The sequence below is a fragment of the Ictalurus punctatus genome, chromosome 19 (assembly GCF_001660625.3).
Source record: "Ictalurus punctatus breed USDA103 chromosome 19, Coco_2.0, whole genome shotgun sequence".
NCBI lineage: Eukaryota > Metazoa > Chordata > Actinopteri > Siluriformes > Ictaluridae > Ictalurus > Ictalurus punctatus.
The window spans coordinates 25,805,734-25,822,153 of NC_030434.2; the positions used below are offsets into that span (position 1 = coordinate 25,805,734).

At 39.5% G+C, this 16,420-nt stretch overlaps 1 protein-coding gene across 5 annotated transcripts in view; it reads left to right on the forward strand.

Annotated features, from left to right (window-relative positions):
- Positions 1–262: 262 nt before the first annotated feature.
- The window catches only part of ppfia2 (PTPRF interacting protein alpha 2), a 147,867-nt gene continuing 131,709 nt past the window's right edge, over positions 263–16,420 (forward strand). For all 5 annotated transcript variants that reach the window (XR_008398432.1, XM_053688484.1, XM_053688485.1 and 2 more), the window contains exons 1-2: positions 263–1,053; positions 8,781–9,035. Coding sequence is in view for 4 of the 5 variants with exons in the window: in XM_053688484.1 (XP_053544459.1) it covers positions 8,787–9,035 (249 nt within the window). In the remaining variant the exon portion in view is untranslated. The remainder of the gene's footprint in view (positions 1,054–8,780; positions 9,036–16,420) is intronic.

The window sequence follows — 16,420 nt, forward strand, 5'->3', positions numbered from 1 at the left end:
CTTTATAAGTGAAGCTTTCATTCGGGGATGAAGACTATCGACCGACACAAGACTTTAGAATCAAATTATAATAGTTTATAAGTTGTGTTTGTGAGCTTCTGAGACATGTTTTTTTTTTTTTTTTTTTAAATCATTAAACCAACAGCATTTCGTATGCTTTATTTCTCATTTTAAGTAAGTTTTATTTTCGTTTGAAGCCCCAGAACAACACTACACTCAGTTCAGAGGTTGTAAAGTGTTATGGTATTATTGATCGTCTCTCTGTGTCGTTCATTTACAGAAAGTCATTCAGAAACACTGCTGCTGATTTAATATCAAAGGCCAGATGTCCCTCGTAGCTCGTGTTACTAAGGTGGGCTTGGTGATATAAGGTGTTATAAACACTGTGTATAATGCCTTATAATGTTTAATTAGAAGATTTTAAGCATAATCTTCATAGATACAGTGACAAGTTTTTTATTTTTTTCATTTTTTTTTTTCATTTCTAAAGGTGCTTAGGTAAGTAGAGAAAGAAATCCAGATGTGTTCTGCAGTTCTTGAACTCCTACATCTGGATGCAAATTAACATTTTTCTTTTGGCAACTTTTTCCCACTGTTATTTATTTATTTTTGCTGCTTTGAGGATTAAAATAATCGAATAAAATCGGTTCGTGATTAAAATCCTCCTCCGTCCCTCTGATAGTCAGTGTTAGAGGTGTTAAAGGAAAGCATTAACATGTGCAGATGTTGAAAAATGGCCAGCTGCATCTTTAAGACCCCTCCTCCATCTCCTCCTCCTCCTTCTCCAGCTCCTCCATCAGCAGCCGCTCTCTCTCCGCTCTCTCTCCGCTCTCTCTCCGCTCTCTCTCACACCGGGTTGGTATTTTTTCCCCCTTCCTCACAGTGATGTGGGTTTCAGCAGGAGCACAATGACAGAGCTCAGAGGATTAAGATCAGGATCAGGAATGTGAAAGATGCCCGCTGTGGATCTGGGATTCAGTCGGGATTGGTTCGGAGAACCGCACAGCTGGGAATACTGATCTACCGGAGGAGGCAGAGGACGAGGAAGAAGCAGTGAGTACGGATACGGACACGGGGGATGCTGCAATTACACACACACACACACACACACACACACACACACATACACACACTCATGAGAGAGAGAGAGAGAGAGAAGGAGAGCAAGAGAGAAAAAGAGTGTGAGGGGCTGCAGTAATACTGATAGAGGTTAACAAAAAGAGATATGAGAGAAGGAGAGTGAGAGAGTGAGAGAGAGATATGTGTGTGTCTCACCCATATAGAGAGACAGACAGTGATGGAGAGAGGAAAGAGAAAACACAGAGACTGAGAGAGAGAGAGAGAGAGACAGCGAGGCAGATGGAGAGACTGTGAGAGAGAGAGACATAGGAAGAGAGGAACGGAGAAAGACAGCACACACAGAGAGTAAAAGACAGGCAGATAAGGAAAGAGAGAGAGAGAGAGAGAGAGAGAGAGAGAGAGAGAGAGAGAGAGAGAGAGAGAGAGAGATGCAGCAATAACATCTATTCTTGTGTGTCTTGTCTATGTGTGTGGCAGGAACATGCAGAAATACACACACACACACACACACACACACACACACACACACGTGAATTCACTCTTCATCTCTCTCTCTCTCTCTATCTATCTATCTATCTATCTCTATCAATCTCTCTCTCTCTCTATCTATCTCTATCAATCTCTCTCTCTCTCATGCTGATGGATGAATGGATGGATGATGGAGCAATTAAATGCACATTGCTGTCTGAAATGAAGTGAACGTGCAGTGCAGGAATTAATCCAACACACACACACACACACACACACACACACACACACACACACACACACACACACCGGGTATGATGTAATGCACTTCAGACAATGGGCTGAGGATTCTCCCTCATTAGCATTAGAGCAGAGGAACGTTCCGGATGTGAACAGTCACAGCGGCTCCACACGGATTCACATCCCGAATTATGAACGTTAATCAGGAGGAACGACGTCCTGATGTAGTGCTGAGCACCGATATCAGTCCTGTAACACCGGACCTCCGCGAGCGCTGTAGCTTCACGGAGAAACCTGACACGGTCCGAACACTTCATTCGATTACACGGCACAGAACGCAGTGTGTGTGGTACAGTAAAACACCGGGAGACGGCGTGGCGCGATGAAGCGGTGTTACCTTCTCTTTGTCCTCTCTCCTGAAGTTCCTTAAAGTTACAGCTTCACCTCTGACTTTTACTAACACTGACACTGGAGACTCCTTCCGTAAACCTTACCCAAACACAGAAAACTTCACTGTGCTGTAGCGACGATTACGCGGGTTTATTCACCCCGGTTATGTCAAGCGTCCTCCCTGTGAACGCGCTGTTACTATAGAAACCATAACGTATTAATATAAACCTGTGCTGCTGTCAGAGAATAGAAATGGAGAACTATTTATAGAAAATTAATCAACAACTCTGCTAGGATCGCTGCGGAAAAAGACGTGAGACGGATTATCCTCTTCAGTTTCTCATCCCCTGAAATGAAGTTAAATATTAGTACGACACTGAGTGTAAAAAATAATAATAACAATAACAACAACAACAACAATAATACTACTACTATTATGATGATTATTATTATTATTATTATTATTATTATTATTATTATTCCTCTTATCATCATCATTATTATTATTATTATTATTATTATTCCTCTTATCATCATCATCATCATCATTATTATTATTATTATTATTATTATTATTCCTCTTATCATCATCATCATCATCATCATCATCATTATTATTATTATTATTATTATTCCTCGTATTATTATTATCATTATTGTTATTAATAATGATAATAATAATAATAATAATAATAATAATAATAATAATAATAATAATAAATAGATTTTTTAAAATACGATTTTCTCCTTCCAGGGGCTACTCAGGGCATGAGCACACAATTTCGCATTACTGTAAATGTTAAACAGTACACTCATTAATATTCAAATATATGTAAATACTTAATCTTGTACATAAATACAAATGCAGAATGAGAGACTTAAGTGTAACGGGTGGAGTTTTTCATCTAGACTGCCCCCTATAAACACAAACGCTCACCTTTACACCTGAAAAAAAAAAAAAAAAAAAACACGGGTCGGGACAGAAAGTACAGACTGAAGAAAGAAATAGTGTTGTTTTTCTTTCGCTGTCGAATTTTACACGCTGCGACACAAACGCGAGAGAGAATTTACAAACTGAAAACAAACAGATCAATATGATGATATGTATGAGTGAGAAGACGGCGAGTGCTGAAATAGATCTAACAGGAGTCTCGTATATCACAGCGCTAGCTGTAAGGATCACGTTAATTAATCAGTGGTTTAATCGAACAAAATGGCTTCCACGCATTACTCAGCAGCACCGAGAGTAGAACAGCACTTGATCCAGCGCAGACTGTTCTTTTCTTTTGTATCGGGCACTTCATGAAGCAACGAGATGCTAAATCGAGGTCATGAGATCGTAACGTTTGTGCGGGATGTAGGAGATTTGATCAAAACACGATCACGGTTAGAGGGATAATCTGACCGAGTGAAATACATCTGATCTAAACTCTCTGTAAAGCTACGTTACTTCGCGAGCGCGCTAACGTTCATGAATCATTATTACAGACACACTGCTTCTCGCTACGTCAAGTGAAAAAGCTAAGCACTATGGAAGACCTGAGGTGCCACACACACACACACACACACACACACACACACACACACACACAGAGGGATGATATGCAGATGACATGCTAGTTTATGCTAAATATGACTCTACACAGGCACTCTATATAGTGCTAATACACTAATGCTCGCTACATGGAGTAAAAAGCTAAATTAGCATTCATTAGCAGGCTAATGATGTAGCACACACACGCACACACACACACACACACACACACACACACACACACACACACACAAATAAAGTGCTACTTACTAAATATGAATCTATACAGGCTCAGTATTACTAATATATTGATGTTTGTTATTTTTTATTTCACAAATGCTCTCTTATCATGTAGTAAGCAGCTAAATTCGCATTAATTAGCAGTGGATATTTGGTACATTTAGTGCTGTACTGCTAATGCGCTAATGCTCTCAACATCCCAGGCACGCTGCCTGACTGTAAATATGGTAAAAAGGTATAAATTAGCGTTGATTAGCGGTGTAGAATGTAAAATGGATGATCATGCTCTGATTATGTAGCATTCACACACACACACACACACACACACACACACACACACACACACACACTACGTTCATATCAAACACTTTCTCTATATTGCTACTAAGCTAATGCTCCACATTTTATAGAAAGTAACAGCACATGAATTAGCAACTGATATAACGTGAAACTATGTAAATATTTATGTAAAATATTGTGAAAACAAACAAACAAACAAAATTGCTGAGGTAAATGTTGGAGGATCTCAACCAAGTTAGCTTGTTAGCTACATGTCGGTTGAGATATAATGATAACCTCGAATAGAACACCATTTTAATGAGTGATAGTCGCTAACAAGACAGCTAAGGTAACAAGATAGCCAGCTACAGTGCAAGAGAAAACACAATTCTGTTTGTTTGTGTTGGCTAATTATCACTGAGGCGAACTGTTTTTAAAAACAAAAAACAAACAAAACATGATTAGGTAGATTAGATTTGTTAATTCTAAGAGATTAGCTAGCTTGGATATTTAGCATCCAACACATTTTCTTTTGAGTGAATTGGAGACATAACCACCCCTATTCAGTAAGCATTTTGGTTTGGTCCAGATTTGAACTATTTAACAAAGTTAGCATTTCGGCTTTGTACTATAAAAGTTAAGCTAAATCTGAAAACACACACACACACACACACACACACACACACACACACACACACACACACACACACATGCAGTGCGTGACACTGTTAGTGGTTAGCATGTGTAGGTTCTGTCTTGGTCGCTGGGACAGATGGTGTGTGTGTAACCATGACAACCAAATGCCTCGCTAATAAGCAAAACGGCTGAGTGTCAGAGTTTGGCTCTGATTATTTATGTGTAAACAGTTTAACAGTAAAAAAAAGAAAGTGGGCGTGGTTAATATAATCACACAGCAATCATCGATGTTTTCTGCCGATGAATATTAGAGAACTTGTCCACGTGTATCTTCCCACATAATTGTAAAAGCTCAAACGTTTCTATTTGTGAAGAAATTGTAATGAAAATGCTTCTTCCTTCTTTTTTTTCCCTGTGTTGTGTTTCTGATATGTGCAATATGTGTTCTCTTTAAATCTGTAGAATTTAGAGAATGCTAATTCCTGTGAATAAAAGCTAATCAATACGATAAAAGCTAAGCTAGAGAGTAAAAGCTAATCTAGCAAGTCTAGAAAGCAGATCTAAATTAGAGAATTAAAGCTAACCTGAAAAATGCAAAACAATCTGACGAGTCAAAGCTAACCTAGCGAGTGAAATCTACGCTAGCGAGTCAAAGCTAACCTAGCGAGTGAAATCTACGCTAGCGAGTCAAAGCTAACCTAGCGAGTGAAATCTACGCTAGCGAGTCAAAGCTAACCTAGCGAGTGAAATCTACGCTAGCGAGTCAAAGCTAACCTAGCGAGTGAAATCTACGCTAGCGAGTCAAAGCTAACCTAGCGAGTGAAATCTACGCTAGCGAGTCAAAGATAACCTAGCGAGTGAAATCTACGCTAGCGAGTCAAAGCTAACCTAGCGAGTGAAATCTACGCTAGCGAGCCAAAGCTAAAGCTAAGCCAGAAAGCAAACCTACTGAGTGAAAGCTAATGAGTGAAACCTGAATTAGAAAATAGAGAACAAAAGCTAACCAAATGAGTGAATGCTAACCTAGCAATGGAATGTTAACCTAGTGAGTGAAAGCTAACACGGTGTAGTAGGAGATGTAGTTAATCACTTTAGGGTTTCAAAGAGGGTTTCATTCTATTACAGATCTATACAAATCCTGTGTGAGAGTGTGTGTGTGAACGAAGGGAAGCCCAGACTCTCCCTCTCTCTGAATAATTTATCGATTGGCATATGGCAGATCTGTACAGGCACACAATTCTTTATATTCATTCATCCCTTCATTCACCCCTCTATTCATCCCTCAGTCTCTCATCCCATTTTCCCCCATTCATTAATCCATCAATTCATCCATCTCTTCATTCATCCCTCCATTTATTCATCCCTCAGTTTATTTCTCCATTCATTCCCCATCCATCCTTCCTCCATTTAATCCATTATTCACTGTCCATTCACTCTTCATGCATCCCTCCCTCCATTCAACCATCTCTTAATTAATCCCTTCATTAATCACGCCATTCTCCTCTACTACTCTCCATTCATCTCTACAGTACATTCATCCTCTGTTCATCCCTCCATTCATCCCTTTGCCCATCCCTCCATTCATCCCTCCATTCATTCTCGGTTCATCCATCTATTCATCCCTTTGCCCATCCCTCCATTCATCCCCGCCTGTACCTTTCTGTTCAACTTCCATTCATCCCTCGATGCATCCATCCCTCCATTTACCTCTCCTTCTATTCATGCATCCCTCCATTCATTCCTCCCATATTAATCACTTCAATAAGAGTTGATTCATCTCTCAATTCATTGTTCATTCATCCTTCCCATGTTCATCCCTTCTTTCAACCCTGTATTCATTCCTTATTCATCCCTTCATTCATTCTTCCTTTCATCTGTATCCACATCCCTATAAACGATTCACTATTAGTGGATTTTTTTCATTCATCCTTCTTCTTGTCAGAGTTCCAAGACAACCAATCAGAAATGTGAGCGGGCGGAGCTACAAAACATGTAACCCATGATCCACGTAAAAAAAAAAAAAAAAAAAAAAAATCCCTGCCACCATGTTTGGCCAAATTCACACTTCTCCATGTTCTTATATATATATGCACACTACATAGGGTTTGATGTAATGTCCCTGTAGACTAGAGGAAGGAAGTGATTCAGTTCACTGAGTCGATTCTTTCTACCTGTCCGTTTTAATGAAATGAATCGACTGTCTCATTTTCGCCACCCATAGCCTCCAGATAAACCCCGCCCACATTTTTAATACTAATTTGTCAATTTATTATCGCTACATAGATTACTTTGCCCATTTATTGCTCTGCATAAAGTATTGGCACCCCTTTACCATATACATCAATGAAAAGGGACCACTATAGGAGCTCCTATTAGCAGATAGGACGTGGATGATGGTTTATTCTTAGTGCAGCAGTGTCAATGACGTGGTGTGTGTGTGTGTGTGTGTGTGTGGTGCTGGTTCAAACGAATCAGCTACAACAGTGTTGCTTTAATGATGATAATAATAATTATACTATTGGTAAGTCTTACTCTATTCCAACACAGTTATAAATAAAGCTATTGTGTATGCAGTCAGATTGCAGGAGACAGATGGAGAGACAGACAGAGATGGCTGCTGTCCAGACGAAACAGTTTGGGGACAAATTGTTAGCGTTTAGCAGCTAGCTGAGGACCCCTGTGGAACTCTGCCGGCCTGTTCAGATAGAGAGAGAGACAGAGAGAGAGAGAGAGAAAAGAACTGAACCAGGCACATAAAGTCTCATGATTGAGAAAATGTTTTGTGCAGGACAGAATGGTTTACAATTCGTCTTCATGTCATTTTTGTCCATTCACCGAAATGCCCCTGGACAGTCCATACATTCATTTGATCATAATCTTACACCAAAGTTTTTCACAAATTACAGTCAAAGCCCTAAAAACAGTCTCCATCAGTACCAACATTCTCCCGCAAGTCTCATAATTCTTCATCAAATCTGAGCGTTTTACAGCAAACACCTAAAAACACCAAGATTCTTCATACAAGCCAACATTTTCAATCAAATACCAGCAAACATCAAACTCGCATTCTCCATCGAACACCGACATTCACCATCACACGCCGACATTCACCGTCACACGCCGACATTCACCGTCACACGCCGACACTCACCGTCACACGCCGACACTCACCGTCACACGCCGACACTCACCGTCACACGCCGACACTCACCGTCACACGCCCACACTCACCGTCACACGCCCACACTCACCGTCACACGCCCACACTCACCGTCACACGCCCACATTCACCGTCACACGCCCACATTCACCGTCACACGCCCACATTCACCGTCACACTCCCACATTCACCGTCACACGCCCACATTCACCGTCACACGCCCACATTCACCGTCACACGCCGACATTCACCGCCACACGCCGACATTCACCGTCACACGCCCACATTCACCATCACACGCCCACATTCACCGTCACACGCCCACATTCACCGTCACACGCCCACATTCACCATCACACGCCCACATTCACCGTCACACGCCCACATTCACCGTCACACGCCGACATTCAACGTCACACGCCGACACTCACCGTCACACGCCCACATTCACCATCACACACAGACATTCACCATCAAACGCCGACACTCACCATCACACGCCGACATTCACCATCACACGCCGACATTCTCCATCACACGCCGACATTCACCATCACACACTTAAAACCAGTAACTTTACTCCAGCAAACAGTAACATCCTTCATTACACCACATCAAACTGCAAGATTATTCATCAAACTCCATCAAACCCCAACACTTACCATCAACACCAATATCCTCAATTAAAAGACTTATGAAGCACTGACATAGTGAGAAGATGTGGCCTGAACATTGTTGGTGTTTGGTCTCCAGGTGAAGATGATGTGCGAGGTGATGCCCACGATCAGCGAGGACACGGCCATGAGCCAGCGAGGTTCTCAGAGCAGCTCCTCGGACCCGGACTCGCACTTTGAGCAGCTGATGGTGAACATGCTGGACGAGCGAGACCGTCTCCTGGACACGCTCCGAGAGACACAAGAGAGCCTCGCCCTCGCACAGCAGCACCTGCAGGACGTCATGTATGACCGGGACTCGCTACAGCGCCAACTCAGCTCTGCACTGCCACAGGTACACACACACACGCACACACACACACTCATAATCATTACACACACATACAAACAGGCATTTCGGATCAACAAGGGGCGGGGCTTAGGTTGCATTTGATCAGCCAATTAGAAACTTCATCACATGACAATACTTGCCTTAATATAGTGTTGTTCATTATATAATCTAATAACTAGTTAGCTTAACTATCTTTATCGTTAACTCTTGGACACTACATAGCTAGCTAAATTTGCTAGCAAGCTGTCAAACGTTAACTAAACTACTGTATTCTGTAGCCCAGATTTCCATGAACAATTTACATGAACAGTCTTATTGTAGAGCTGCTTAAAGCTAGTACTCACAACTTTGCTATCAAGCTAATATTTGGTTAACTCTTTTGTGTACCTTATGTTTTTATTGTATTGTGACACTAAAGTAAACTAGCAGCAAAGGTTGCCAGAAACTAGCTATCATGTACCAATTAAAACGAGTAACTAGATTTGCTAATCAAAATGAGTAGCAGTGTCTGCAAGCAAGCTAGCTACCATCAAGCAAATTATATTACGAAGCTATTTTAAATCAATAGCTAAATATATTAGAAAGCTGTCTAATGTTCAAGTTAGCAAACATCGGGTAAACAATTTCCTTGTGTAGCTAATCCCGATCAAGTTTGGTAGCAAGGTACCAAACTTTTGCTAGAAAAAGAAAATGGTAAACGGTCTACACTTATATAGCGCTTTTCTCCAAAGCGCTTTACACTGTGTCTCATTCACCCATTCACACACACACACACACACACACACACACACACACACACACACACACACACACACCAGTGGTAGCAGAGCTGCCATGTAAGGCGCTAACTTGCCATCGGGAGCAACTTGTGGTTCAGTGTCTTACCCAAGGACACTTCGGTACTTTGGTTCGGTAACATTTGTTGTATAGCTCCTGACACTAGTAATTAGTTTGGCTAATTTAGCTAATGTTAGGTAAGTTATGTTATTGTACAGCAAATTAAAACCAGTAGCCATGTTTGCTGTGATGCTAGTTAACATTAGATAGAGTTGTAATGTAGCTGTTTAATAACAGTAATCAGATGTTATGAAGCTGTAACTAGCATCACGTAAGATATTTTAAGCTAGCTAATGATAGATAAAGAGTTTTAGTGGGTAAATGTTTAATAACAGTAATCAGATGTGTTATTAAGCTAAAGCTAGCTTAAGTATGAAGTGAAGTGAACACTCATGGTGTGTGTGTGTGTGTGTGTAGTTTTTCCCCTAGCAGTGTCAGTGTGATGTGTACCTTCAGTGATTAATGTGCTGGTGTGTTTTCTCCTCACACTCGTAGTAACACACTCAGCTCATTGTAGCGGTTCAGATTTTCCTCCTGGCTGTAATTCAACATCACAGTCTTTTACATTTCGTCACATGGAGCTCAAATCAGCTGAGGCTTTTTTATTTTTCAGTCGTTCAGAGACGTAATGGTTTTATGTAATCTCAGCCGCCTCACACCCCGTCCCAGCTCGTCCCAGCTCGGCGCTCGCTGGGAAAGTGTGTCAGTGTGTGTGTTTAGTCCTTTCAGCTCTCCTTCATCCACACTGGAGCAGAAACACACTTCAGTCACGAGTGCGTTCTGTTTCTGGTTATAGTGTACACACGCTTTTTTAGCTTTATTAATTATTTCATTTATATGTGTTGTTTATGTCCATTTATTATCTTTAAATATAATATAACGATAATTATTGATCCTTCGTTTCATGTTTATTAATTATACTTTTATACTCGTACTATCAGAGTACACATATATGTGTGTTTAATATCCATCTATTACTTTAATTATATTATATATATTTTTATTTTTAATTTTCATACTTATTTCAGTTATTATATTCCATTTATATTCAATTATATAATATATTTATATATATTTAAATGATATTGTTTTAGTTTATAGATCATTCATTTTTTATATATATTTAGCAGCTTATGAACTGTATTTTTGTCAGATTTTATTTGATTAATTTATTTATTATATCATTATTTACACTTGACTTGCCAGTTTATTAACTAATAATGGCGGATTAATTATATAAAAATAAATGTAATAGCGCGTTTGAGCGTCTAAAAAAATTATTATTTTAAAAATATACAGTACAGAACTTTAGGAACACACACACACAGTCTGGACCAAGAAACGGATTAAATTAAATCCATAGCACACGGTTTTAATGATAAATTAATAAGAATAAAATAAACAAAAGGAATAAGATTTGTAGAAAAAGCAAACAAAAGCATTTTTTTTAACCTGTCTTTAACAAGGGTGCCAATAATTATGGCGCTGGCTGCATGAGTCAGTAACACACCACTGTACTCAGATGATCTGCTCATTCACATCATTCCACACAGAGACTGAGTAAATCGCCTTGTAGTGTTCCAGCTCGTGTCTCGTGACCACACTGTTCATGCTTTTCTCCATCGGATCTCACTCTGAGACGTTTCATCTCATTTCATTCTCACAGCAGGACGGAGGATCGCACGCTCGCTTCACTTCTCATAAACACTTAATGAACACACTGCTGTGTTGAGTAACAGCTGGAGAACGTGCCGAGAAACACCAGCAGCCACGACGTCAATACATAATGTTTATGTAATATAATAAATATAAGATCAGGTTTCACCATCAACCGTTTTCCATCAAACACCACTGATTACCATTAAACACTAACGTTTATCATCAACATCAACCGTTTTCCATCAAACACCACTGATCCCCATTAAACACTAACGTTAATTATCATCACCATCAACCGTTTTCCATCAAACACCACTGATTACCATTAAACACTAACGTTAATTATCATCACCATCAACCGTTTTCCATCAAACACCACTGATTACCATTAAACACTAACGTTAATTATCATCTCAATCAACCGTTTTCCATCAAACACCACTGATTACCATTAAACCCTAACGTTAATTATCATCTCAATCAACCGTTTTCCATCAAACACCACTGATTACCATTAAACACTAACGTTAATTATCATCACCATCAACCGTTTTCCATCAAACACCACTGATTACCATTAAACCCTAATGTTCATTATCATCTCCATCAACCGTTTTCCATCAAACACCACTGATTACCATTAAACACTAACGTTAATTATCATCACCATCAACCGTTTTCCATCAAACACCACTGATTACCATTAAACCCTAATGTTCATTATCATCTCCATCAACCGTTTTCCATCAAACACCACTGATCCCCATTAAACACTAACGTTAATTATAATCACCATCAACCGTTTTCCATCAAACACCACTGATTACCATTAAACCCTAATGTTCATTATCATCACCATCAACCGTTTTCCATCAAACACCACTGATTACCATTAAACCCTAATGTTCATTATCATCACCATCAACCGTTTTCCATCAAACACCACTGATTACCATTAAACCCTAATGTTCATTATCATCACCATCAACCGTTTTCCATCAAACACCACTGATTACCATTAAACCCTAATGTTCATTATCATAACCATCAACTGTTTTCCATCAAACACCACTGATCCCCATTAAACACTAACGTTAATTATCATCAACATCAACCGTTTTCCATCAAACACCACTGATTACCATTAAACACTAACGTTAATTATCATCAACATCAACCGTTTTCCATCAAACACCACTGATTACCATTAAACACTAACGTTAATTATCATCAACATCAACCGTTTTCCATCAAACACCACTGATTACCATTAAACACTAACGTTTATCATCACCATCAACCGTTTTCCATCAAACACCACTGATTACCATTAAACACTAACGTTAATTATCATCAACATCAACCGTTTTCCATCAAACACCACTGATTACCATTAAACCCTAATGTTCATTATCATAACCATCAACTGTTTTCCATCAAACACCACTGATTACCATTAAACACTAACGTTAATTATCATCAACATCAACCGTTTTCCATCAAACACCACTGAATACCATTAAACCCTAATGTTCATTATCATAACCATCAACCGTTTTCCATCAAACACCACTGATTACCATTAAACACTAACGTTAATTATCATCAACATCAACCGTTTTCCATCAAACACCACTGATTACCATTAAACACTAACGTTAATTATCATCACCATCAACCGTTTTCCATCAAACACCACTGATTACCATTAAACCCTAATGTTCATTATCATCACCATCAACCGTTTTCCATCAAACACCACTGATTACCATTAAACCCTAATGTTCATTATCATCACCATCAACCGTTTTCCATCAAACACCACTGATTACCATTAAACCCTAACGTTAATTATCATCACCATCAACCGTTTTCCATCAAACACCACTGATTACCATTAAACCCTAATGTTCATTATCATAACCATCAACTGTTTTCCATCAAACACCACTGATTACCATTAAACACTAACGTTAATTATCATCTCCATCAACCGTTTTCCATCAAACACCACTGATTACCATTAAACACTAACGTTTATCATCACCATCAACCGTTTTCCATCAAACACCACTGATTACCATTAAACACTAACGTTAATTATCACCATCAACCGTTTTCCATCAAACACCACTGATTACCATTAAACACTAACGTTAATTATCACCATCAACCGTTTTCCATCAAACACCACTGATTACCATTAAACACTAACGTTAATTATCACCATCAACCGTTTTCCATCAAACACCACTGATTACCATTAAACACTAACGTTTATCATCAACATCAACCGTTTTCCATCAAACACCACTGATTACCATTAAACACTAACGTTAATTATCATCACCATCAACCGTTTTCCATCAAACACCACTGATTACCATTAAACACTAACGTTAATTATCATCACCATCAACCGTTTTCCATCAAACACCACTGATTACCATTAAACACTAACGTTAATTATCATCGCTTCATGATGATATCATGAACTTTTACACAATAATATATAAAATACTATACATGAAACACTGTATATTAATAATCAGATAATGAACTACAAATCAAAATCTGGCCAGTTTATTAGGTATAACAGTCTCAAACCTATTAATCTGGTGCCTGGAATGTTTATTCAAGTATCTTTGATTATGTATGTTCATGGACTGAGTCAATATAGAGATGGAAGATGGGAGATGAAAAAAGGAGGAAGAGCAGGGAAAAAGCAACAGAGGGAAGAAAAACAGAATGAGAGACATAGATAAGAGAGAGCGAGAGAGAGAGACTTTAACACCGTTTGACACTCAGCTGTATTTGATCTCTTCCCAGTAAATGTAGATCAGTGAACGAGGCCACTTTCTTTTCACATCTCGCTTTCTCTCTCTCTCCCTCTCTCTCTCCCTCTCTCTCTATCCTCGCTCCTCCTCTTCTTCCACCAGTTCCACCCTGCAGCCATCATTTAGCCTATTTCTCATCTCTGTGATCATCTGATTTCAGATTTAATGTTAAACACACAGACATCATGGCACACATAAAAAAAGGGAGATTTCAGTCTAATCGAATGACATCAGTCACACAATTAAGGTGTGTATGTGTGTGTGTGTGTGAGAGAGAGAGGGCGCGAGAGAGAAAGAATGACAGAGAAAGATAGAATGATGTCTTCTAAAGGTTAATGGCCAATAAATCTTTAATAAAGATGTTAGCATGGGCAGAGCCAGTGTCGCAAGGGTCATGGTGGATAGCAGCATAGTGGATAGTTGCTAAGCAGGGCACAGACAGCACGACGGAAACAATCTAACAATATCTTGGCCCTCAGTGTACACACACACACACACACACACACACACACACATGTACACTTTCCATCTCTTTTTCTTCTTCCCTAAACCTGACCTCTGTGATACATCACACTCCTTTCCCATCATGCCACTGGATTACTGCATGACCACACTCTCACCTCTGTGTTCCACTGTTAAACACAAACACACATTGACAGCCTCCATTAAACATCACCACATACCAGCATTTAGCACAGAATACCACCAAAAACCAACACTGTCCATCAAACACTCCAATGCTCACCAGCAAACACAGTCTCTATAAAACACACCATTCTCCATCAAACACCAACACTCACAAGGAAAGACACCAATACTCATTATCAAACACCAAAATTCTCCATCAAACACCAACATTCTATATCAATCACCAACATTCACTACTAAAGACACTAATACTCACCATCAAATACCAAAATTCTCCATCAAACACCAACATTCACCATCAAACACCAACATTCACCATCACACACTACAATTCACCATCAAACACCAACATTCACCATCACACACTACAATTCACCATCAAACACCAACATTCACCAACATTCACCATCACACACCAACATTCACCATCACACACCAACATTCACCATCACACACCAACATTCACCATCACACACCACAATTCACCATCAGACACCAACATTCACCATCACACACTACAATTCACCATCAAACACCAACATTCACCATCACACACTACAATTCACCATCAAACACCAACATTCACCATCACACACACCACAATTCACCATCAAACACCATCACACACCACAATTCACCATCAGACACCAACATTCACCATCAGACACCAACATTCACCATCACACACCAACATTCACCATCACACACCACAATTCACCATCAGACACCAACATTCACCATCACACACTACAATTCACAATCAGACACCAACATTCACCATCACACACTACAATTCACCATCAGACACCAACATTCACCATCACACACTACAATTCACCATCAGACACCAACATTCACCATCAAACACCAACATTCACCATCACACACCGCAATTCACCATCACACACCGACATTCACCATCAAACACACAACATTCACCATCAAACACCGACATTCACCATCACACACCACAATTCACCATCACACGCCGACATTCACCATCACACGCCGACATTGGTGAATGTTGGTGTTTGATGGTGAATTGTGGTGTTTGATGGTGAATGTTTTGTGTTTGTTGGTGTGTTTGATGGTGAATGTTGTGTGTTTGATGATGTATTTGATGGTGAATGTTGGTGTTTGATGGTGAATGTTGGTGTGTTTGATGGTGAATGTTGGTGTTTGATGGTGAATGTTGGTGTCTGATGGTGAATTGTAGTGTGTGATGGTGAATGTTGGTGTCTGATTGTGAATTGTAGTGTGTGATGGTGAATGTTGGTGTGTTTGATGGTGAATGTTGGTGTATTTGATGGTGAATTGTGGTGTTTGATGGTGAATGTTGTGTGTTTGATGGTGGGTTTGATGGTGAATGTTGGTGTTTGATGGTGAATGTTGGTGTTTGATGGTGAA